This window comes from Lactuca sativa, chromosome 1, assembly GCF_002870075.4.
Source record: "Lactuca sativa cultivar Salinas chromosome 1, Lsat_Salinas_v11, whole genome shotgun sequence".
Classification (NCBI taxonomy): Eukaryota; Viridiplantae; Streptophyta; class Magnoliopsida; order Asterales; family Asteraceae; genus Lactuca; species Lactuca sativa.
Window position 1 is genome coordinate 43,948,768 of NC_056623.2, and position 23,479 is coordinate 43,972,246.

Genomic DNA, 23,479 nt, shown 5'->3' on the forward strand with positions numbered 1-23,479 from the left:
GTCTCAATCAATGTGGTCTTTATAGACCCAAACATCTCCGGTATCTCTGCCCTGATGGCCGCAGCCACCTCCTCCTGAATGATCCGGCGGATCTCCTCCTCACTGGTACCAGTGCTCTCGGGCATCAAACGTGTCCTCACCATGATCTACCTCTGAAATACAACATACGATAAATTAGAATCCATACGAGTATGCTCACACTCGACAGCTCTTTCCTCCTTGATTCTTGGCATTCCAAAGATTCTGACTTGGGCTGCACACCGCTCCGGTGCTTCCAGTAGTACGGGCCCAATACTACTGTCCGCACCGCACCAGAATACACTCCAAATCCTTCTCTTTGGATCCCAGGTCTCAAGTACTTTATCATGCATAGACTACACTCTAATAGATTTCTCATAAGTCCCTTGCTGCTACCTACTCACTCTCAAGCATCTCATAGCAGCTCACCTCTCTCTAGGCTAAGGCATCACACATCAGGCCACTCTAGTCCTAATAGCAATACCTAGCCTACTCTAGCATGCGGATACATCATATCAATATCAATATCACATAATATATAAAGGTATTTTGGGAAATCACCGTTCGGGCGCTGACTGATCGTACACACATCTCTTGCTCTGCGTTTTTTCGAAAATCTTTTACTCTTTTTGAAAATACATCTCAAATCCTCAGTTTGAGTTCAAATACGCCCGAAGGTGTACTCGAATCCCTCAAACCAAGGCTCTGATACCAACTTGTAACACCGAAAATTTTAAAAATTTATTTTTCACAATTTATAGAAACATTTCTCATTCATTTTCCATAAAACATCAGATTTTAAATCTCAATTCTCATTACACAAAAATCCCAAGATCAATGTAAATATATCAAAGTCCCCTGCGTGTGTACAGATCAAGCCGGCGCCTTCCCACGGTCATCGCTAGTACCTGAAACAACAACACTAACACTGTAAGCACGAAGCTTAGTGAGTTTCCCCAAAATACCACACATAAAACACATATTAGCCACTCGAGGCCATAACTCTATGGGTCCGTACACCCAACTCTGTGAACCCTCAGGTTCTAACTCTGTGAACCTTCCGGTTCCAACTCTATAAACATGCACAGCATAAATCACATAGAAATAATGCAGTACAACACATAACATGCACATAACATACATACACTAACACATAACTCTGATTACCGACTCAAGGTAAAGTATAGTGAGAAGACTCACCTCGCGCGTCTCGGTATCTCACGATCCCTGGAAATCCCTCGTGCTCGATCCTCCGAGCTCTAATCCTCCTATGACATCACAAGACTCTAATTAACACTTTTATCTCTAAGGTTGACTATCCCTAAGAAGTCAACACAAGTCAATGGTCAACGGTCAACGGTCAACTTTGACCGGACTCGGCGAGTGCACACGGCAACTCGGCGAGTCTAGACGTTCTCACCACTCTCTAGGATTCCCTTTCTACACGTCGAGTACTCCCCCTGACTCGACGAGTTCCACCTGGAAGAATCGCGGGGCCACCCCGACTCAACTCGCCGAGTCTCAAGAACGACTCGGCGAGTCCCAGCTCGACTCAGACCACATGACAATCCTCTCCAACTCGCCCTGACTCACTGGGTCAACTCCTGACTCGACTGGACCACTCACTGGCCGGTCCAAGGCAATCTTCAAGCTACTCGCCGAGTCTGCTCATCGGACTCGGCGAGTCCATTCCATGCAATCACTCAAACTTGCTTCTAAGGTCAGATCTACTCCAACAATTCATAGATCTGGCCCTCCTAGACTGATTCATCACGTAAAGTCCCAGTCTTGATGCATGAACAACCTCTATATGACTAATTATGAAGAATCTTCAACAAATCTCACTACACAAGGTCATGACCTCCATTGCTCTCTATAAAGCTCGAAGAATGAGGCTCTCTGGACCTCTATGGATCCAGATCCGAAGTCTCATCACTAGCATGGGACTATTTGGCCATCAAATCAACTCAACAACACCACAAGAAACCCTAAAATCGATTATACTTCACAAAACAGGAGATGGGTCGAAATTATACCTTTAGATTGAAGGGACAAGCTTCAAATCCACCAAATAGCAGTCCCCTTTGCCTCCTCTTGCCTAGAGTCTCCTTCTTCTTTGCTAAACAACACACAAATGTCAAGAAATGTCTCCTTTCACTCTCAAATCGCTAAAACACTTTTAGGGTTTCTCTCTATGGACTGATGGATGCAAATGACGGCCATAAGGCCATTTAAATAGGTCCCAAACCCGAGAAATTAGGGTTTCATTAAACAGCGTGGACTCGCCGAGTCCATATCCTGGACTCGCCGAGTCCGAACGAATCCCGCGTCCAGAATCGCGACCCTACTCGGCGAGTCTGAGCTCCAACTCGCCGAGTCCCTTCTCAAAACTCAAAATATTAAAGCAATAAAATACCTGGAGATCCGAGCTGTTACAGTAAAGGTGCAATGGCAGCATCAGAAAGGATCAGAGTGGACTTGGGAACCGGTGGAAGAGATGATGGAGCACTACCCCGAGCTATTTCAGGATCGAGTAGTAGACTTTGAGGACGAAGTCTGAAATAAGTGGGGGAGATTTGTAGCACCTGGTTCCCGGTATGTACTTCTTGTAATTTTAAATTCTCAATTCTTGCATTTTTGCCTTGGACTCGGCGAGTTGAAGGACCAACTCGCCGAGTAGGAGCGGGATGGGATACGGGGTCCGAGCCGTGGACTCGGCGAATCGGTCTCCCGACTCGGCAAGTAGGCCCTGTTTGGGCAAAAACCCTAACCCGAGCATTGTCACCCTATTTAAGCACATTAACTCGGCCCCTTGTCCTTAACACTTCCAGAGAGCTGTAGTGAGAGTCCCTAGTCCCCCTCATTGTGCTTGTGAGTGAGTTCTTGCTTGGTGAAGGGAATTGGAGCTTAGAAGAAGAAAAGAAGAGTTTGAAGAGTGCAAGAGAGGGAGTAGATCTGAAATCTACTTTGGGAGAAGTTTGCATTCAGGTCGTAAAGTCTCTACCTTGATCTTTAGTTCATCAGATCCCATTTTGTCCCAATTTGGTGGTTTTCAAGCCCTAAAAACACCAAAGCCCATGTGTTTGTGCTTAATAATCCGAAAGGACTTCAGATCTAGACTTTATGGACGTGTTAGAAGCATAAAGTTGTTGTGGTTGAAGTGATTGAGGACCCCATGGAGTGTATGACCTCTTTAAGAGCTTGGAATTGCATTTTTGAGCTTATAGGGCCATGCATGCACGTAAAGTTTGCAACTTTATGTGTTAGGCATGCCCTAGGAACATAGATCTGTGGTTTTGAAGAGTTGCATGTCTCAGATTTGGCTCATATGGGAAATGGATCTAGGGACTCGGCGAGTCCCAAAGTGGAACTCGGCGTGTTCCATGAAGATGGCCTTAGACTTGGCGAGTTGGATGAACAACTCGGCGAGTCCTATGAAGATTGCCTGGTACTTGACGATTTGTTCTTCAAACTCGGCGAGTTGCATGAACTGTTATTGAGTACAAAGGGTTTAAGTGTCAGAAGTCCAACCCTTCGTGTTTGCACGTAGGATTAGCAATCTAACGTGTTCCGTTAGTCCCAGAAACCCTAGATCCTCATAAAGGATGTTCGGATAAGGATCTGGATGCGAGTGGGGAGTCTGCTCGCATGGACTTGGCGAGTTGTTCATGGACTCGGCGAGTTGTTCGTGGACTCGGCGAGTCGGATCGTGAGTCGGTCCTATCGTCCCAAGTAGTGAGTTAAGGACGATTCAGTGAGTGGGAAGAAGGGACTTCTAGAGTGGAACCGGGTTAGTGGAGAAGGACTCGGCGAGTCGGTGCCACGACTCGACGAGTCCAATCAACTGGAAGTTGACCTTGACTAAGGAGTTGACCTTAGTCGAAGGGAGGGTTAGTCATCTGACCTAAGGGTGTGAATGAGAGGCTAACCTATGTTTATGATTTATAGCCGGAGGATTTCTGATTCAGCAGTCACGCGCTTAGCAAGCAGACTTCAGCAGTTACTTTCGAGGTGAGTTACATTCCAGTAGCGGTGAGTCTACGCCCACAATGTCGGCCCACCAGTAGGAGTTGTATGTTAGATGATTGTCTTTATGATATCATTTAGGTTTGCTACTACCTGATATGTTTATATGCTGGCATGTTATGTTATATGTGATAGCGGTAGTAGGAGGGGAATAGTCCCCAAGTTCGGTCGTTAGGACCGAAAGGGTAGATTGGACACCCCATATATGTCTGATAATATGTTAGGTTATGATATATGTGATAGTAGCAGTAGGGGTGAAATAGTCCCTGAGGATCGGTTGTTAGGACCGATGGGTAGTCAGCACCCCAGAATGGCTTGACATGGGTAGTCAGCACCCCAGAACGGCTTGACACGGGCAGGTCGGCACCCCAGAATGGCCGTATCGGGTAGGTCGGGCACCCCAGAATGGCCCGACAGTATGTATGATATGTGATTGTATGGTATGTGGTATGTTGGGGGAACTCACTAAGCTTCGTGCTTAGAGTTTTCAGTTTTGGTTTCAGGTACCTCTTCTTCGAAGGGGAAGGAGCTGGCGCGGTAGCGGCCCATCACACACACGCCTTGTATTCCGCATTATGAGATCCTCCTGGGAATTTGTACTCTGACTTTATTATGTTTTTATGAAATGTTTTTCAAGACATGCGATAACCTTTATGAAATGATATGATCAGTGAACATTTTATTTTTAAGGTTTGCTAAGAATATGTTTTAAAAATGAAATTTTTGGCTCGTAATTTTGGGATGTTACAATTTGACTTGAGCTTAAATATATATACTTGGAAGTTCTTCAATGTCTTCTGATGCTTTTTGGTTGTGTGAAAACAGTAATATTCCCCTCCCAACCCTAAAGGCGTAGGAGTAAGTAAGACCAAGTACTTAGAGCATGATGGCACATATTGTTCGGTTGGGTCCTCAATTGAAAGATCGTAGGCTCAAGCCAAAAACCTTCATTTTTCAAACACTTAGGTATTTCACATAACAATTTTTTTTAAATAAATATAAATATTCCCAAACCGGCTGAGCAACCCACAAAATCAATATTAAATAGATATTATGACTCGATGTACGAAACTCCTATAATTTTCCATCTTGATGAGTTGCATTCAAGATATAAAGATGCTACTAATTCATCACATATTTCGTAGAACCAGCCCAAGAGAGAATAATAGTAATAATGAGTTCAATAGCAGTACATTCATCCCAAATAAAAGACATAAAAATCAAAAGAAAAATAAAAATAAAAAGTCTTCATCACCCAACCATAAAAATATAAATCAAAATCAAATGAGGATCTCACCAAAGTTCACTGCGAGGGCGGCTGTGGAGGATAACGTGGGTATGGTGGAGGATACCCAAAGATCGATCCAGCTAAATCCTCAAAGCTCCTTGCTAGAGAGTTTTAATAAAATTTATGCAATTCTAAAAAAAAAATACAAATGTATAACATTCAGAACTTGTTGAATAGCCTTTTCAAATATTTCACATCATTTTTATTGATTATGTCTATAGCATACTTCATTACAGGATGTTGGAAAGACACACTGATATTAAAGTTGTCACAACTAGGAATTCTGATACGTTGTAAACACTTAACAAAGAATGACATTGTAGTTAAGACTTGAAAACATGTATGGTGTTTATTCAATGACAACAAAATTCCAGCAAATACTCTATACAAACATTCAAATAGTCAACAAAAGTTTGGAAACCCTAAAAATCTCGGTTCTAGTCCATTTTGGACTAGGATTTTCTTATTGGGCCTAATGGACCAATAAGCTTCCAATTTGACTATTTTGGACCTAGAACCCCTAATTGGGCTCTAATTGGACCCACTTTCATAAATATTTAACCTTTTGGGCCTTATTGGGCCATAACAAATTCAATTAGCTTTAATGGACTCAAATCCATTCCTTTATGCTAATTTGGGCCGTGAAAATCCCTAGAAGCCCATTGGGCCGAAAAATGTTATTTGAGCCTCATAAATTCGAGCATGGGCCCAAGATGATTCCTCCCCTCTCTCCTTAGCCTAAATCGGCCCATGTTTAATAAAAAAAAGGAAGAGATAAGAATGGTGAAGGAAATAAAAACAAAATGGGAAATTATGTGAAATTTGTGAGGATGCCACCTTCTGATTGCATGGTGGACATCCATGCAATGTCATCTCACTTCTCTCCCCTCCCTCTCTTCTTCTTATCTCTCAGCCCAAAGGAAGAACACACACACACAATTCACTTAAGTTTTTTTCTCAAGAACTCACAACAACTTCTCCTCTTCTTCATCAAAATTTCGAGATCTTGGAGCATTTCAAGGGAATCCTTCCACAAAAATCATCATCCTAGGTAAGTTGATACTTAGATCCATGATCTAGATTCTTTGTTTTATCAAAATTCTCTTCTTAACTCATATAAACTCATGATCATCATCCTAGAAACCCCTAAGATCGAGATCCACCCAAGAAGGCTTGCTAGGACCAAATTTTCTTTATTTCTTCCTTCAAAACCGTGAGCAACAAGCAAAGGTGAGTTCATACGTCCTTGTTTTTGGTTTTTACTTGTTTTTGGGGGAGAATACAAGTTGATTTGTGTAGATCTATGTGTATATGCATGACTATGTGTGTTTTCCATGAATTATTTGGTGATTATGTGTTGATTACTTCATTAATCTAAAAAATGTTAAAAACTTGAAGTTTATCACTTGAATCTTCATAAGAACCTTGATGAAAGTATGTTTTATCACATATATTACATATAACTTGTAGATCTGGGAATTTTACACTTAAAATAGCAAAAATGAGTATTGTGCTCAAGGATCTATAACTTATACTCAAAATCAGCTTTTGGCAGGAAAGTTTTAGCTCAATCTCGAACTGTTTTGACCCTCTTAATGGAAATAGTTTTCAAAACTGTTTTACATGGATAAATTTCAGATTTATGCCTTTAAAATGACTACTCTCACGTTTTCATCCGATTTTTCTACAATTTTTGGCGAATTTTACAAAACCGCCTATCACATTTGAAATAATTTCGGAGCAGCCTGTGAAGGTGAGAAATTTCACACTTGTTAGAATCTATCAAAAATTATGAGAAAAATTGTGAACAAAGTAGAAAAAATTTCCAAACTTCCTGAATTTACGGATCCAAATTTCGACTTATGATGAATTTTCTACGAATTTTCCAACAACTAGGTCAGAAAAGCCCAAAACCAGAAAAATGTGTGTTTTCACAAAAATCAAGTCAAAAATGATACTTTTGACAAAAATATGTTTAAAATGTTATTTTTACCACAAACTAGACATCAACATAAGTTTTGAACAAAATGGAGACTAAAGTGTTATTCTTACAAAAATTGGGCCTTAATTGTAAATTTTTGGCTTATTGGGCCAAGAACACCATTTTTACAAAAAGTGGGCTTTTATGTTATTTTATTGAATACTTGAACCAAAACCAACGATAAACTAACAAACGGATTAAGTTGATCATTTTCTAGGTTATTGGGCCTTAGTGACCCATTTTTATGTGTGATAGGTCCTGTATACTATTTACATGTTTATTGGGCCTCATTGACTCATTAACATGTGCGAAGGACCTTGGATACTATTGTGTGCTATTTGGGCATGTAAATACATTACATGTGAAATGGGCCTTAGTTGTACTTTCATATATATATTTCGGGCCAATGTTATATAATTTCATTCTAATTTGGGCCTTTAAATGATTTACATGTTTAGCGATGCCTTAGTGGTTCACTTACATGGTTCATTGGGCCTGGAATGAGATTATACCTTTCTTCGCGTAAATTCGATTAAGGATCTAGTGAGTTTTGTCGGTTGGCACCTATTAAGTGTACGATCGTAGCGTGTAGTTATAACCAGAGTCTCTTGGAGGGAGAACGAGGATTTGTATATAGATCTATACAGGGATGACACCCTACACCCGAGCTGTTCGCTACAGTTAAACTAACTCAGTCTAGGGTGACGAAAACCTTATAATCAAAAATCAAAATCGGCATCCAACAACGCCAAGACAGACGAAATTGTCATTATTTAGTATGGTTATGACGACTCACTTAGAGGAATTAACGTTATGAAGTTTACGAAAGACCATTCTCTTTTCTCTTGGATTACTCGGAAACATTCTCGTACTGGTACTCAACCTCGGGGGTTGGTATGGCAACTTTCTCTTTTACAGACAACACCGGGTTGTCTGGGAACATTCTCTTTACATGCTCTTTACATTCTCTCTACATTCACTTTACCATTTTAGTCAAATAAACAATAACATGCATGCATTAATACAAGATCTGACACAAAACACACTAAACAGTTTGCAGAAAATATCGGATTTTCTGGTGGCTTCAAAGTCAGGGTAAATTACACGAATGGTCCCTATGCTTTAGGTTAACTTACGTGTTTGGTCCCTAAATTATTTTTCTAACTCGGAAGGTTCCTACTATTTTTTTTGTTACACGCTTGGTCCCTGTCTTACATAAAAAGTCTATTTTTCCCTTGATTTTTTAATTAATTAAATAAATACACACCCAACCCCACCTCTCACCTTACCTTACATACCTTACCATTTTTCCTTATTTAAATAATTGCCTTTTTACGTAAGATAGGGACCAAATACGTAACAAAAACAAACAATAGGGACCAAGCGTGTAACAATAACAAACAGTAGGGACCTTCCGAGTTAAAAAATTATGTTAGGGACCAAACGTGCAAATTACCCCAAACCATAGGGACCATTCGTGTAATTTACTCTCAAAGTTATACAAATCATTTTCACAAGCATGCTTATGAACTCACCAACATTTTTATGTTGACCGTTTTCAAAATAACTTGTATTCTCAGGAAACCGTTGAAGCAGGATGAACGAAACAAACTAATGGATATTGTGTTATATTTTGTTTCATCATACTCTTACTATTTTGACATGTAATATTCAAATACAATACTCGATGTAAACAATGAATGTTGTTATATTACATGTGTGATGATGATGATATTATGTTTCATTTATATTCACTGTAATGATATTTCAAGATGAAGTCACGCACAAGTCCCCGGACGTTTCCGCCGTTTGGTTCGGGAGTGTGACAAGAGTTGTCTTCCAAGCCTATCTTTACTCCAACCAAATTCAATAAATCACATAAATTTATATCTGATGAATTTATACATCATATATATATATATATATATATATATATATATATATATATATATATATATATATATATATATATATATATATAACAAAATGTATAACACAAATACAATTGTCATGTTCTAACTACCATGAATCACTGACACGATCAGCACATATACTCTCTAGAAAGCTGTATTGTTTTTTTAATCAAATAGAGATAGTTGTATCAAAAGTATATCTTATAAAACGACCATTAAATTAACTGTATGGATGCTAGATTTTCGCAAGTGGAATTTCATATTATGCGGTTCAAGTGTTTAATTTTGTAGTACAATTTATAAGTACATTCAAGTTTTTCATATACCACATGAGAAATCACATATGGCATGTGATCCCTATTTTCCATAGAACATTTAAGAAAACTCATTTTTTTTCACGGATAGGTATTAGAGAATTTCATATATGCCATATGCGAAGTTCTCTTACAGAAATGGAAATGTTTTCGATTTTCCGTCTTAAATGATTCTCCCATGCCACATATAGCATGTCATATGCAAAAAAATAATAATAATAATAATAAAAAAGACAATTTTGGTCAAATTTTTAAATTTTTATTAAATTTTGGAAAATGATAAATAAGGATTAATTTTTCCTCTAACAATAATAATATTAGATAATTTTTTTGGAGCGAAAACACATTATAATTTATTTTTCAATAATTCTTAGTTCAATGAATGTTGTTGACGAGATTTGAATTCTCAACCTTCTAAAGGTAAGAGATCTCACCATATTATTAGACCATGTGTTTGATCGTATTAAATAAAAATTTCCAAAATAACAATAATTAGAAATTAGAAAAATATAGTAATTAGGGTGCTTGATTTGAAATTTGATGTGAAAATAATAAATTGGAGGTATATTCAACAATTTGAGGGAGTACATTTAATAACTCTATTTATATTGGTAATAAATTTGATTTCATTAAATATTGGATTAGAATAAGAATTAATAGTTAATAGTAAAATAATAATAAAAAAGCTCAAACAAATTATATCTTTGGGAAAATACGAGAAGTTGTTAATAACCTTATTACATAATTTTGTAGCCACAATAAAAATCACAAAAAACTTAATCGAATTCTCAGTGCTATTGCTAGATATGTTAAAAATATTAATAGATATTAGAAAGTAGAGTAGACAATAGACACAATGGAAATGATTCGACAAGTAAAGATTTTAAATAAATGTTCAAAAAGTCATCGCTAAAGTTTTTCTGATATTTTGAATTTTTTTTTCACATATGCAAATGGAATGAAGCATGAACACTGTTTCGGGGCAACAATATTTTGATTTTTTCCCCACAAATGTAAAACATTATCAACACTTTACAAATATTTTGATTAATTTTCTTCCAAAAAATTATGTATTAGTATTAGTGTATTATAATTGTAACTTTTTTATTCTCATTCCCATAAACGATTCTATAGATTAAAAAACCGAAAACATTGGTAGCTGCTAGTTCCAAAAACCCAAAGGTACCATTCTTAGTTGTTTCAATCTATATATTTACTTCAACAATTAACATGGTATTTAAATAACCACCTTTCACATCTCTTTAGCTTATAGGTTAATAAATAACAAGATTTTAAATTAGAATAAGTAAAGATGGCCATTATTGAGATCCGGCTTTCTAGATTTGGAGTGTTTTAAAAATGTATAAATCTAGTGTCTTTTCACAAATTCTTGAAACTTTGTAACTCCCATCATGGCCAGTTTTTCATCCTTACAGATTTCTCTCATTTCTTTGGTTTTACTCATCATTTTGATAAATTTACTTCGTATCAAATGGATTTCATTTCATTCAAATAACAAAAAAAACTTCCCACCATCTCCACGAAAACTTCCAATCATTGGCAACTTCCACCAATTAGGATCAAGCCCAAACCAATCTCTTCAACTCTTGGCCCAAAAACATGGTCCAATCATGCTCCTTCACTTTGGCAGCACACCCATGCTTGTAGCTTCTTCTGCTGAAGTAGCTCGAGAGATCTTGAAAACCCATGATCTATCATTTTCAAGTCGACCCAGTTTAACTATACCCAACATACTGTTGTATGGATGTAAAGACGTAGCCTTTGCTCCCTATGGGGAATACTGGAGGCAGTTGAAAAGCACTGTAGTAGTCCATCTTTTGAGTAGCACACGAGTTAGATCATTCCAACAAGTGAGAGAAAAAGAAATAAGTCGTATGATTAGTATGCTAGAAGATAGTCATGGTTCTTTGGTCGATATTGGTTCATTGCTTATTTCACTTACGAATAACATAATTTGTAGGGTGGCTGTTGGAAGGGCGTATGATGGATCAAAGCTCACAGACATATTGTGTCGATTACTACATATGTTTACTGTTTTTAGTGTTGGGAGTTATATTCCATGGTTGAAATGGGTAGACCGAGTTAGTGGTTTAGAGGGAAAGGCTAAAAAAGTTGCTCAAGAATTTGATGAGTTTATTGAAGATATCATTGAGGAGCATTTAAATAATAAGAAGTCTGCAAATGAAGTTCAGGACTTAGTTGACATCTTACTTGATGTTCAAAGAGATAACACAATCGATTTTAATTTCCATAGAGATACCCTTAAAGCTGTTATATTGGTATGTTGATTAATTACTTGTAATTTTTTTTTAATAATAAAATTGAAGGTATCTTTGTGTGTTGTAGAATATGTTTCTTGCAGGGACTGATACAACATACACAAGTTTACAGTGGACAATCGCTGAGCTTATAAAACACCCAAGAGTGATGAAAAAGTTGCAGAAAGAAGCGACAGAAATAGCAAAAGGAAGATCCATGATTGTAGAGGAGGATTTGGAGAAGATGGAGTATCTTAAAGCTGTTATAAAAGAATCCTTGAGGTTACACCCTCCAGTTCCACTTCTGGTTCCACGAATATCAACACAAGATGTGAAACTCAAAGGGTATGACATTCCAAAAGGGACACAAGTGATCATCAATGCTTGGGCAATAGGAAGAGACCCTGATATATGGAAACAAGAATCAGAGGATTTTATGCCAGAGAGGTTTTTCAAGAGTTTGATTGATTACAATGGTGTTAACTTTGAGTGGCTTCCATTTGGTGGTGGGAGGAGGAAATGTTCTGGTATTCAATTTGGTGTGGTTATCATGGAGCTTGCGTTAGCAAATCTGGTATACAAGTTTGATTTGACGTTGCCAAATGGAGCGAAAAGAGAGGATTTGGATATGAGTGAGGAATTTGGTATAGTCCTCCATATGAAATCCTCTCCGAAGGTTATGGCAACTCCTCGTGCTACCTATTAAATCACAAAGATATCTAATTATCTATCTATCTACATGCTTTTCACTGTGTAGTTTGTCCATTGCAACTTGATGCAAGCAAATAATGAAATACTATATGATAAAAAAAAATGCACTTTTTTTTTTTTTTTTTACCATAAACACCAACAAGAGTTAAAAAGAGTCTTTATGCCTGAATATATAAATAATCCAAGGGTGAATGGTTCATAATAATTGATTCATACACATATTTGATCTTATGAGTTCTGATTAGTCAAATCCTGGTGTGACTGTGAAGAGCAAGTGAGAATGTGAGATCGGAATTTATCCAACTCCGTGATCACCTCCTGCTGAGGACGATAGATTAAATCAATCATCCGCCATATCTGCACAGATTGTCGATTCGAGCATAATTATTAATTATTAATTAGTAGTGTAAGTAAAAGACGGAGTCGATTGATTGATTATGCAAAAAAAAGGGAAACCTGTAGGGTTCCACCGCCACCAGTAGTTTCATCATCATCAGATACGCTAACGATTGTCCATGGATCATGAGCGTTCCAGTGAAAATCAACTACTTTGTCCCTAGAATATTATTTACACAAATGCCATTGAGTATTTATTGTCTTGATGGATAAATGATACTTTAAAAAATATCGGAGAACTGTACCTGTGCCCAGAATGGCGGAATAATAAACCTTTTGAGGCTTCACCAGAACGTTCGCCAATCTGGCTCAAGAACAAACATGATTAATTAGGCTATGCTTCTAATGAGGGCAGATTTGTCAAAAGTAAAAAAAGATTGGTTTGCACCTTATTATGATCCCAGATGTTCAACACTCCATCTTCTGCTGAACTGCCAAACACGGATGATTTGTCCGGGGACCACTGACATTTGTAAAAAAATAAAAATAAATAATTAATTATTCGGATAAAGGAAACATAAAAATACATGTAAATGTTGAGTTATTATAATTTATAATTTATACCTACCTGTACACAAAGAACAGCAGCAGTGTGATTTTGGAATATGTGGATGGGTGATCCAACCCCATTATTAGTCAGATTTCTTCGATCAAACAACCGAATAGTGTTATCAGCAGACCTGAAAAGGAATCATTTATTATTTAGCTTATAAATCTACTTCCATGGGTTAATGAAGAAAAATAGAAAAAGAGACTGAAAGTACAAATTTTTTGAAATCTTGAGGCCCAATTGTAAAACTAAAAGATGGTTTTATTTGAGAAGTTTGCATATAATATTTGGTAATTACCCAGTGAGTATAAGGTTTTCATCAATGGGGTTCCAATCAACACAATGAAGATCAGCATTGTGTGCTTTCTCAACCTGAAAAATAATCATATAAAAAAAGATGAAATTGAAGTATATTGTCTTAATCAATAAAAGTACAATGTTTCAATAACAAGTAAAAGTTACCTTTACAACTGGAGAAGAACCTGTTCTTGCATCCCATAGTATAAGACAAGAATCATCACCAACACTACAGAACTCTTGTTCACTTCATCAAAGTTTAAAAAAGAAAAAACTTCCAGTTAGCTAATTAAATCTATCATTGCAATTGAATAAAAGGAATGTTGTTTCATATACCTAGAGGGGCAGAATTGTACATCTTCAACAGTGTCCTCATGCCCTTGAAACACACCTCTTGCTTGAATAACAGGGCTTTCACTAGGTTTATCATTGGTCCCACCAGTCTTTGTTGCCAAAGTAGAAATATGATCATGAATACTCCACAACACAACTGACTTATCCTTACCTGTCAACACAACAAACAAAGAGTACAAAACTGGATTTACATATTTTGTTGATTCATAATTCATTAAAAATCTCTCATTCTTGACTTCTTTTACATCAACCAGTATCAAAAACTATTAAAATATCACCTCCAGAAAGTACAAAGGGTGCACTTCGGCACATGTCAAGAGCAAATTCTGCATTTTCTTGATGACCTGTCAAAATCTGCAAGGTGAATAATATAAATCAGCATCAAATTCAAATTGATAAAGAAGCATATAAAAAGGACAAAATGAGGCAAAAACAAGATAGAAAGGAAGAAAATCTGTGTAGATATCTATGGCTCTTATCAAAGGGACCCACCAAATCAGGACGAGACTCTGTAGCTCCCAAAACAGCATGGCGATTAGGCTGAGCTTCAACATCCCAGATAAGAACCTGGGTTATAAAAAGAAAGCAAAGGGAAAAAATAATTTAAGAGAAATAGGAAAAACAAGCTAAATATGGAAAGAATGGAGTGTGTAAGTTGAGTGCATACATCAGGACTGTCTGTGTGTGTGGCTACTATATTCATGTTCTGAGGAAGCTCCCTGATGCGATTGACCTGATGCACAGAAATAACAAATGTCAAAGAAACATAACACTTACATCTTTAAGAGATATACATGAATGAGTAGCATGTTTGAACAAAGAAATACCTCTCCGGGATGTATGATGGTTTTGAACTTCTTAACATAGGGTGATCGTGCTTCTTCATGGAACTGCAGAAATAAAAGTCATAAAAGAGTAATCAAGTGGAATCAGAGGCAACAAGTTTGAAATTTGTATTGGACTCACCTGTGATATGTGTTCTGCTGCTGCTACTCTAGGTTTGACAATTTCACAATTTGCTATCACAAGTGTGTTTGGAACACTACCATCTGTCTGTAAGAAGAAGGTTAGAGTTAAAAAAGACAACTAGGAAATATTCACATTTTGCATCCAAAAAATGGCAAGAAAGCACACAATCTTTGATAAGAAATTCAGACATGAGAAGATAAAAGGCATTTCATTCAATTTGAGGTGAAGAAGATCATTTACCTGTTCTGAGAGGTACAGTCGTTGGCGATTCTTGTATGTAGCTTGCTCTATCTGTGGCCCCCATCTATTAAGAAGGCAAAATTAACAATGCACCAAGCATACTCACATCAATAAATTGTAATGAGCCGATGAGTCGATGACCTAAGAGTTATACATTCACTAGCTTGGTGGTTACCGGTTGATCCTTCCATTCTAGGTATGAGTTAGCATGGAGTATAAACTTATATAATAAATGTGAAAAAAATAAAAATATATGTTAGCTAAGTAGCTAACTCCCCCTTTCCCATATCATAAACAAACATGAAAATTAGCATTCCTCAGCTTTATTTTGAAGAATGTAGCTTCTAGGTATGAAATAGGATACGATCGAGTAGCGTAGAAGGTAAATCATAAAAACAATGAGTAGTCGAACCCTAGATAGTGAGAGTACATACCGGCAAGAAAGAGACGGCCAAAGAAGGTTGTGGTTGGCGAGCCAGTCGTAGAGAATGGGGACGAGATACTTCCACTGTGTGTAGCGTGCGTCGACCGACGGCAGCCCTCCTCCGACTTTGCCGGCACTCTCCTTCATCTCTGTTCTGGCTTTTTTTGTTTTCCCGCCTCTTGGGGATGTCTAATTTCTGCAACTGCAAGCTGCAGCTACACTTCTCTAGTGGTGCTTTTTGCCCGGTCGAGGAAATTATAAATTTAGTCCTTCATCAATTCAACACATATGATTTTGTTGTAGATGTTGCGTAAACTATCATTTTGGTCCTTGAGTTCAGCATTTCTCGATTTTGGTCCCAAAAATAGTCGATTACTAAATTTTGTTCCCTTGTATTAATTGGTATATAACATGATATTATAAATATAGAGTTTAATTAGTAGAGTGGTGTATGTATGATGGAGATAGAGTTCGGAACCCCTAGGGCATTTGATTGTGGAGGGACTGGGATCAGGCCGGGATTGAGTATGTATGATGGAAATAGAGTTCGGAACCCCTAGAGGGCTAGAACAGTATGCATGGGAGGGTTTCCCGGAGAGATAACTCGGAATGATGGATGCTAGTTGAGCGGACCGGATAGACTGAAGGCCGGTAGGCGTACCAGTCAGGCCGAAGGCTCGGAGAACGGTCCAGCCAGGCTGAAGGCCCTGGAGGTCGGTCCAGATTGGCTGAAGGTTCTGAGAGTGGTCCTGATTGGTTGAAGGCCTGGTAAGGCGGTCCAGTCATGCTGAAGACTCTGCAGGTATTGTTAGATCGGTTCAAGAAAATGGATTGAGTATGTCGCGATATGTTAGCATTGGAAGGTCTAGCCCCGGGTATTGATCTCGATTAGTGGAGTTGGTGCATGGACTCGAGAGTCTTTGAGAGCAGATTCAGAGCATGTGTATTGCATGGATAGCGGTTATACTATAACGGAGTGGTGTAGCATCGGGCGAGCACCGTGGCATTTGTCGCAGTGACAAGGCGGCCAAGTGGATTCCCTTGGTAGGGAAAGAGATAGGAATGTAGTTCCGAGAGGGAGTGTAAGTTCACGGAAGTGAAAGCAACAGCACAGAGTTGTGATTGGAGTGATCCAATTAGGGTCTTTGAGCAGCATGATTGCGACAATGGTATGGAAACACATCCGGATGGGATGTCTGCTGAGGTTGCGGAAGGATTTCTGCGAGGGTAGAGCCAAGAGGCTCGGAAAGGATGCTGGGAGGGAGTCTTGGATTTCCAGTTTGATTCTGATCGAGGAATTGTGTATGTAGTGGTGATTCATCCTGTGGGATGTTTGGAGGTGTCGTTAGTGTGGCGGGTTTTTCCATTCCGAGGGTACTAGAGCTAGTTCAGCATGTGCATGTGATTGCTAGAGGAGAACTCATGGGAGTTGCTCTAGGGCTGAAGAATGTGTCATTCTGTCAGCATGGAGTGGATAGAATTGGACTCGGATCGGGAACCCGGTGGTTCAGGGTTATATCTAGCTCGTAAGAGCCAAGTGATTGTTGTGATCAGGATCGAGAAAGTACCATGGAGTGGTACTCGGTTGATAAGTGTAGAGCCTGATAGGTGTGGTTATCAGAGGGTGAAGCCTGATAGGTGTGGTTATCAGAGGGTGAAGCCGATGGCCGGCTTGAGGCGGTAGTCAGGACACCGCTAGAAAGGAGAAAGTGAGTTTCGGGTTTCGATGGTTGCGTCTTGAGGAACCTGGTTGGGTTAATGCCAGGTGGTGCGTGGCGGGAAAAGTTCTGGAGTAAAGGTGCCGAAGGCTTCGAGGGCGAAGCCTAATTTAAGTGGGGGATAATTGTAACGCCCCGTTCCTAAGAGTACCTAATTGTGAGTCCCCGGGATTTAAGAGAAGTGGTATTTTGATCATCTTGTGGGAAAAGTGGATTAATGAGGGCCAAGTATGAAGTTTGGGGACTCGCCGAGTACGCCCAGCGTAATTGGGTAAGTGACGCGGGTGCAAGTTTGAGTACACCCAGCATACTAGAGGTACGCCCAGCGTACTCTCAGAGTTCTAAAACCCTAAATTTAGGGTCAGCCACTATATAAGGAACATGTTGGTGCATACCCTAGCCTCCATAAGCTCTCCCTTAACCTTAGAAACCCTAAGATAGTCGTCCCACCTCCTTGATTGGGTGTGTTTGGTCTTGGAAAGCTTGGATTAGCAAAGGAGAGCATAAAGGAAGAAAGGAGAAGTTGTCAAGGAAGGAGAGAAACGACTAGAGCGTATAGATTTGGGAAGACATCATCCTTTGGAGCCTATTTGAGGTATAAAGCTTCTTGCTTGACATTCATATTGTGTAGATCTATGTGTTGTGAAGCTTTGACACCATTATTGACCCAAAAGTCCTCATTTTGATGCATGTTTTGAGTTGGTCAAGATTATCTGTCCTTTCAGACCTTTAGAGAGGTCTTGAGTGAGAAAAATGAGGTCCCAAGGGTTGTGGTTGTTCCACGTGTGAGATATGTGGGTCTTAATGGATTAAGACCTTGTATTAAGAGATTTATGGACGTCCCAAGTGATAAAGCTTGAGACTTTATGAATCTTAGACATGTTTGGCCTAAGGATCTGAAGTTTGGGCTTAAGAGCTTAAGCCATTAAGAAGTTATGGGGATTTAATGAGTAGCAAAGTTACGCCCCGCGTAGCGAGTCAGTGCCCCGATCCCCTGTTGCGAATCAGCGTGTACGCCCAGCGTACTAAGGAGGGTATGCCCAACGTACTCCCTCTGTTGGGCTTTTCATTTTGGGCCTTAGGGATTGGGCTGTTATTTGGGCTGTTGGATTTTGGGCCGTGACTGGACATTATGGTTAGAGTATTTTGGGCCCATTGGTTGTTATGGATCATGAGTTTAGGCCCATTTGGTGAGGTGGGCCCAATTTAGTAAATTGGGCCAATAATGGGCTTTGTTTTGGACTTCTGAACTTTGGGCCATTGGTGGGCTTGGGAGCTTACCTAGTGTTGGGTCGGATTGAGTTAGGGGTAAAATGGTCAATTTACCCTTAGAAGAGTATTGTGCTTGGCCTAATGTTTATTTGTGCTATGTTGGCTAGTTCGAGATTTCCGGTGAGTCGGTGATTCGAGAATCTGCTTCTTTAGTTAAGAGTTTCGGCAGTGCGAGGTGAGTTATCCTCACCATATCAACAGGGTCTACGGCACCAAGGCGGGCCCTTTATCGGATTGAGATCCGGGTATTGTTGTTATGTTATTGCTTTGATATGTTTGCATCCTGGTAGCTAGGATGGTGTATGTTAGAGACCTGGTTGAGGTCGATATCCTGATATGTAGGGTGATGCTATGCTAGTGACCGGTTAGGTCGGTATCCTGGTTAGGATGATGATATGCTATGTGATCTGTTTGATCAGCTTGTTGACTGTGAATTGTTATATGATTGTATGTTTATGTGCACATGGTTGTTTGGACTGGAATTGGGTTGAGGCGGGTCCTGCTTTGTGCTGTAGGCCAAGATACCCAAGGCGGACCGGTTGTTCCGAAGGCCCAGCGAGCGGTTCGGATAGGCTGTAGGCCCCAAGAGGGCGGACCAGACGTGCCGAGGCTCGGTGAGTGGACCAGGCCGACTGAAGGCCCGGTGCGGGCGGACCAGTCATACTGTAGACTTAGAGAGTGGACCAGGTGGATTGAAGGCCCGGTGCGGGCGGGCCAATCACACTACAGACTCGATGTATATGGCTAGACTCGGAGGGTGGACCAGGTGGACTGTTGGCCGGTGCGGCGGACCAGTCACACAGTAGACCCGAAGTGCATGGCTGTTCTGTGATCGGATATGATACGACATGTTATGCATGTATGGTATATGTGGTTGGTATTTTGGGGATATCTCACTAAGCTTTCGGGCTTACAGTTGTGGTTTAATGTGTTTTTCAGGTTCTTCAGGAGACCGTGGCAAGGCGAAGGTGTGATCGTACCGCTCCTCATGTTTATGTTGTGATGTGATTCTGGGAATACTCTGGATTAATTGTATTGAAACCCTTTTTGTAATAATTTAATGAAATTGGATTGTTTTTGAAAAGTTTAAATTGGTTGGAATTTTTCGGTCGTTACATAGGACCTTATAATAAATATGTAGATTATTATTATGAGTTATATAAATGTCGTTATAATATCTTTTTAACCATTCGCGGTACGGGGAATCTGGTTTGAAGGACCGCTTGGGTTGCTGGATCTCATAAGTGCTATATATACCAAAATGATCCTGCCCTCCGGTGTTCCATGTCCGACCCCTGTATGTACATAGTGGGTGAAAAGTATTGTCTTAACGCTTATATAATAGTAATAATAGTTAGGCTATTAATTAGTCTCGTCGAGCATTAGACTAAACTCTAGTGGTAATGATACTAGGTTCTGTCAAAGAAGTTGTTTAAAGTAAACGAAGTGTCGTCCGAGTACCGAGTCACCACCTTTTCAAGTGAGTGCATAGTCCCTTTCATCTTACACATAGATATGAAGTATTTCAATATAAATTACATGCTATGTGTGCATATTGTCTGAATAATTGCTGTCTATGCTGGGTGAAAGATTTTTATATATGTTTTAAATGATTTAATTTGTATATGTATTTTATATCTACAAAGTGTGTTGGGTAAAACATGGGTAGATGAAATAGTTGCTGTGTGATAACACGATGAAAGACATCAATGTTGACAGTGATACAACCATCTACCGGAGTATAGATGGCGACCATGGACTATACCAGACAATCCAGTGGAACGCTAGCAGGCTCGTTGTAACGCCTGTGTTTCCGGGCTTGCCATATTTAGCAATATAATAGTCTAGTTAACCTTTGTAACCCGTTTTGAAATAATAAGAATGTATTATTTGAGTATTATGTGTTTTGTGCTTAATTGCTTAATTATGTGGTCTGATTAATTAAGAATAAAAATAAGCGTAAAAATTTTAAGTGTGAAATAAACTTAATATCTTTGGTTAATGTTGTAGTAGTCGAAACGAGGTTTCCGAATATATATAGAATGCCCAAATCTGACTTCGTATGAGGAAGTTATGATTTATCGAAGTTCCGGCTTAGCGGTATACAGCTTGAAATACTCGAATTGAGATCGAGCGGTTGTTAGCCGAAGCAATCTAAATGAGAATCGAAGATCTTATTGTTGGTATCGAAGCGATAAAAAGTTAGGCGAGAACGGACGTCAAACGAAGAAATTATGAATTTATAACGAAAGTTTCTGTCACGGCCTATTAAAAATAATTAATAAAAATAAATTCAAAATTAGCCGACGAAGTCTAAACGAAAGTCGTAGAGCGTAGTCTCACCTTCGCGTGGATATAAAGAACGTCGAAAACGGAGTTCGTATGAAGAAGTTATGAATTTCCGAAGTTTATTAATCATTTTGTATTTATTTTTAATTCAAAATTCGGAAGCATTATCCGAACGAGTCATTGATCTGATCCGAGGTACGCGCTGCGTACTCGAGTACGCCCCGCGTACTCCGAGGGTGTCGACATCGCAGCAAGTGGCTTCGGATGACGCATGCGCTTACGAACATTGGAGCAGTACGCGCTGCGTACAGGCGTACGCCCCGCGTAATTGAGGCTTCCAACCTCTATATAAAGGATCCGAAGGCAGCCTCATTTCTTGTTCATTTTCTTCTCTTCTCTCTAGTCTTTTGCATCGTTTTTCGTGCCGAAGCTACCACGAAGTCCCGGTATCATACTCTAGCCCCGAGGCAAGTCCCGAGATCCCGAAGATCCCGAGAAGCGCGGTTCCCGAGTCGAAGCTCTGCCCGCGAGAAGTTCGATTTTCGAGGAGATCTTCCAGATCTGCTGTGGATTACTACTTCTATAAGCCGTAGTGCTGTCGGATCGTCTTCTGATCAAGTGAGTGTATACTACCTTTCATAAACACGATAATAATACAAGTGCGGTTGAGTGTATTAAGTAAATTGTGGTTTATAGGTGTGAGGGTATAACTACTTTCTTCTAACGAGTAACTATGAAGTATTTTATATGATATACTTGTTATGTGTATATTTTGTGATTGTATGCGTGAATGGATATTCACTTTATTCTATCACATAGATCTGAATTGTTTTCTATGGAATACGTGTTATGTGGTATGCCTCATCTGTTATGTAGAATATATATTGAATGAAAATGATATACAAGTTTTAAACTACGTATGAAAATATATTTTATCTACTAATATGTTGGGTAGAACATGGGTAGATAGTTGGTGTGAAATAAACAGATGAGAGACCTCGATGTTGTTGTTGTTGTTGATCTAGTTATTCAGCGGAGTATGGATAACGACCACGGACTCTTTCTAGACAGTCCAGTGGAACGCTAGCAGGTTCATAACCTGTAGGTGTTGTGAACGATGTGTTCACCGGTGTACTCTACCCCCCTCATGGTTGCCTTTAGGATATCTATTGTTGAGGAAACCCCTTCGCAGTGATGTCCGTCCCGATGAAAATCCTAGATTAGGTCCCTTGAGATAGTTGTTGTTTTAGGGACGTAAAGTGAGGATAACGGGAATGGGTAATCGGGATAGTGATTGGTTGGTGAAATTAAATATAACTTATTTATTGTGGGTTGAAAACCCTATATGCTCACCAGGCTCCCAAGCCTGACCCACTCAGTTTTATTTGTATTACAGGAAGTGACACAAGGGCGTAAGATGGATGGATCATCTTGTTGTTTTGTTTACGAGTCTGTATATGTATATATTTGTTGAATGACTTGTAATGTTTATCGTTTATGCTTTATGGTCTGTATCGGAACATGACATCACGAGTTTTGATTATATAATGAAATGCATCTCTTGATGAAATGCTTTGATAAATATTATTTTATCATGTTTTGTTTTGGGAACAAATTCCGCAACTCTTTCAAATCAAAAGGATTTACTCTGAAAATATTTAAAAGCATAAATGAAAATCGGTCTTTTCTGGCCGAGATTTTGGGGATGTCACACTCGTAACGTGTAGGTGTTTTTGAACTAGGTGCTCATTAGGTATTTTGTATTGTGTGTGTTCGCTAGGTATTTCTGAACTAAGTGTGTTCACTAGTTATTTTTGGACTAAGTGTTCACCAGATGTTTTGGACTACGTGTTCACCAGTTGTAATCTATAAACCTTGGTAACGATGAACTTCGTGCCAATTTCTCAGGATGATCCTTAGGAATAAATGAACGATGAATAGTTGATTCTTAGGAGTAAAGAAGATAATGGGGATGTGTAATTGGGTTGATTAATTGTTTGAAGATTAAACATAATAATTATATTATTGTGGGTTGAAAACCCTATGTACTCATTAGGTTTCCCAACCTGACACACTCAGTTTATTTATATCACAAATGTTGATATGAAGTCACATTACACTAAGAGATTAAAAAAATATAAATCACTAGTGATAATGAATGTAAGTTCTGTTTATGCTTATGTTTATGTATTGACGATGACATCCAAAATGTTCTAAAATGAATAAAAATAGTTTTCTTCGGAAATGTTTTGATAACGTATTTATCATGTTTTACTGAGAACAAATTCCACAACATTTTTATTAAAAGAGGTACTCTGATTTTTATAAAGCATAAACAAAATCGGTATTTTCTGGCCGTGAAAATGGGGATGTTACAAACATTCTTAGAGAGACAGAGCGTCATCGTCGATTATGATTTACGTGAGGATGGAGCTTGAAT

General features: G+C 38.9%; 2 protein-coding genes and 1 long non-coding RNA gene across 3 annotated transcripts; 1 reads left to right on the forward strand and 2 right to left on the reverse strand.

The window, feature by feature from the left end:
- Nucleotides 1-775: 775 nt before the first annotated feature.
- Nucleotides 776-2,164, reverse strand: LOC128133237 (uncharacterized). Its single transcript, XR_008231643.1, has 3 exons — nucleotides 2,055-2,164; nucleotides 1,219-1,286; nucleotides 776-926 (listed from the first exon to the last, which is right to left on the reverse strand). It is a non-coding gene; the product is annotated as an uncharacterized LOC128133237 (long non-coding RNA).
- Nucleotides 2,165-10,950: 8,786 nt separating this feature from the next.
- LOC111900050 (cytochrome P450 Tp4149) lies at nucleotides 10,951-12,637 on the forward strand. Its single transcript, XM_023895923.3, has 2 exons — nucleotides 10,951-11,840; nucleotides 11,908-12,637. The coding sequence occupies exons 1-2, from the start codon at nucleotides 10,953-10,955 to the stop codon at nucleotides 12,523-12,525; spliced, it is 1,506 nt and encodes a 501-aa protein (XP_023751691.1). The 5' UTR covers nucleotides 10,951-10,952; the 3' UTR covers nucleotides 12,526-12,637.
- Nucleotides 12,638-12,673: 36 nt separating this feature from the next.
- On the reverse strand, nucleotides 12,674-15,977 carry LOC111900051 (WD-40 repeat-containing protein MSI4). Its single transcript, XM_023895924.2, has 15 exons — nucleotides 15,771-15,977; nucleotides 15,337-15,400; nucleotides 15,094-15,180; nucleotides 14,955-15,017; nucleotides 14,795-14,860; nucleotides 14,620-14,694; nucleotides 14,406-14,481; nucleotides 14,110-14,278; nucleotides 13,939-14,020; nucleotides 13,775-13,848; nucleotides 13,495-13,606; nucleotides 13,315-13,389; nucleotides 13,172-13,230; nucleotides 12,987-13,086; nucleotides 12,674-12,887 (listed from the first exon to the last, which is right to left on the reverse strand). The coding sequence occupies exons 1-15, from the start codon at nucleotides 15,905-15,907 to the stop codon at nucleotides 12,759-12,761; spliced, it is 1,368 nt and encodes a 455-aa protein (XP_023751692.1). The 5' UTR covers nucleotides 15,908-15,977; the 3' UTR covers nucleotides 12,674-12,758.
- Nucleotides 15,978-23,479: the final 7,502 nt, after the last annotated feature.

Bases quoted from the DNA above. Each gene is read 5' to 3' on its own strand.
- LOC111900050 (XM_023895923.3), top strand. From the start codon at position 10,953: ATGGCCAGTTTTTCATCCTTACAGATTTCTCTCATTTCTTTGGTTTTA. The intron at 11,841-11,907 runs GTATGTTGATTA...TGTGTGTTGTAG, and splicing joins CCCTTAAAGCTGTTATATTG to AATATGTTTCTTGCAGGGAC.
- LOC111900051 (XM_023895924.2), bottom strand. From the start codon at position 15,907: ATGAAGGAGAGTGCCGGCAAAGTCGGAGGAGGGCTGCCGTCGGTCGAC. The intron at 14,279-14,405 runs GTGATATTTTAA...TTGTGTTGACAG, and splicing joins ACCCTTTGTACTTTCTGGAG to GTAAGGATAAGTCAGTTGTG. The intron at 13,390-13,494 runs GTAGGTATAAAT...TACAAATGTCAG, and splicing joins CTGCTGTTCTTTGTGTACAG to TGGTCCCCGGACAAATCATC.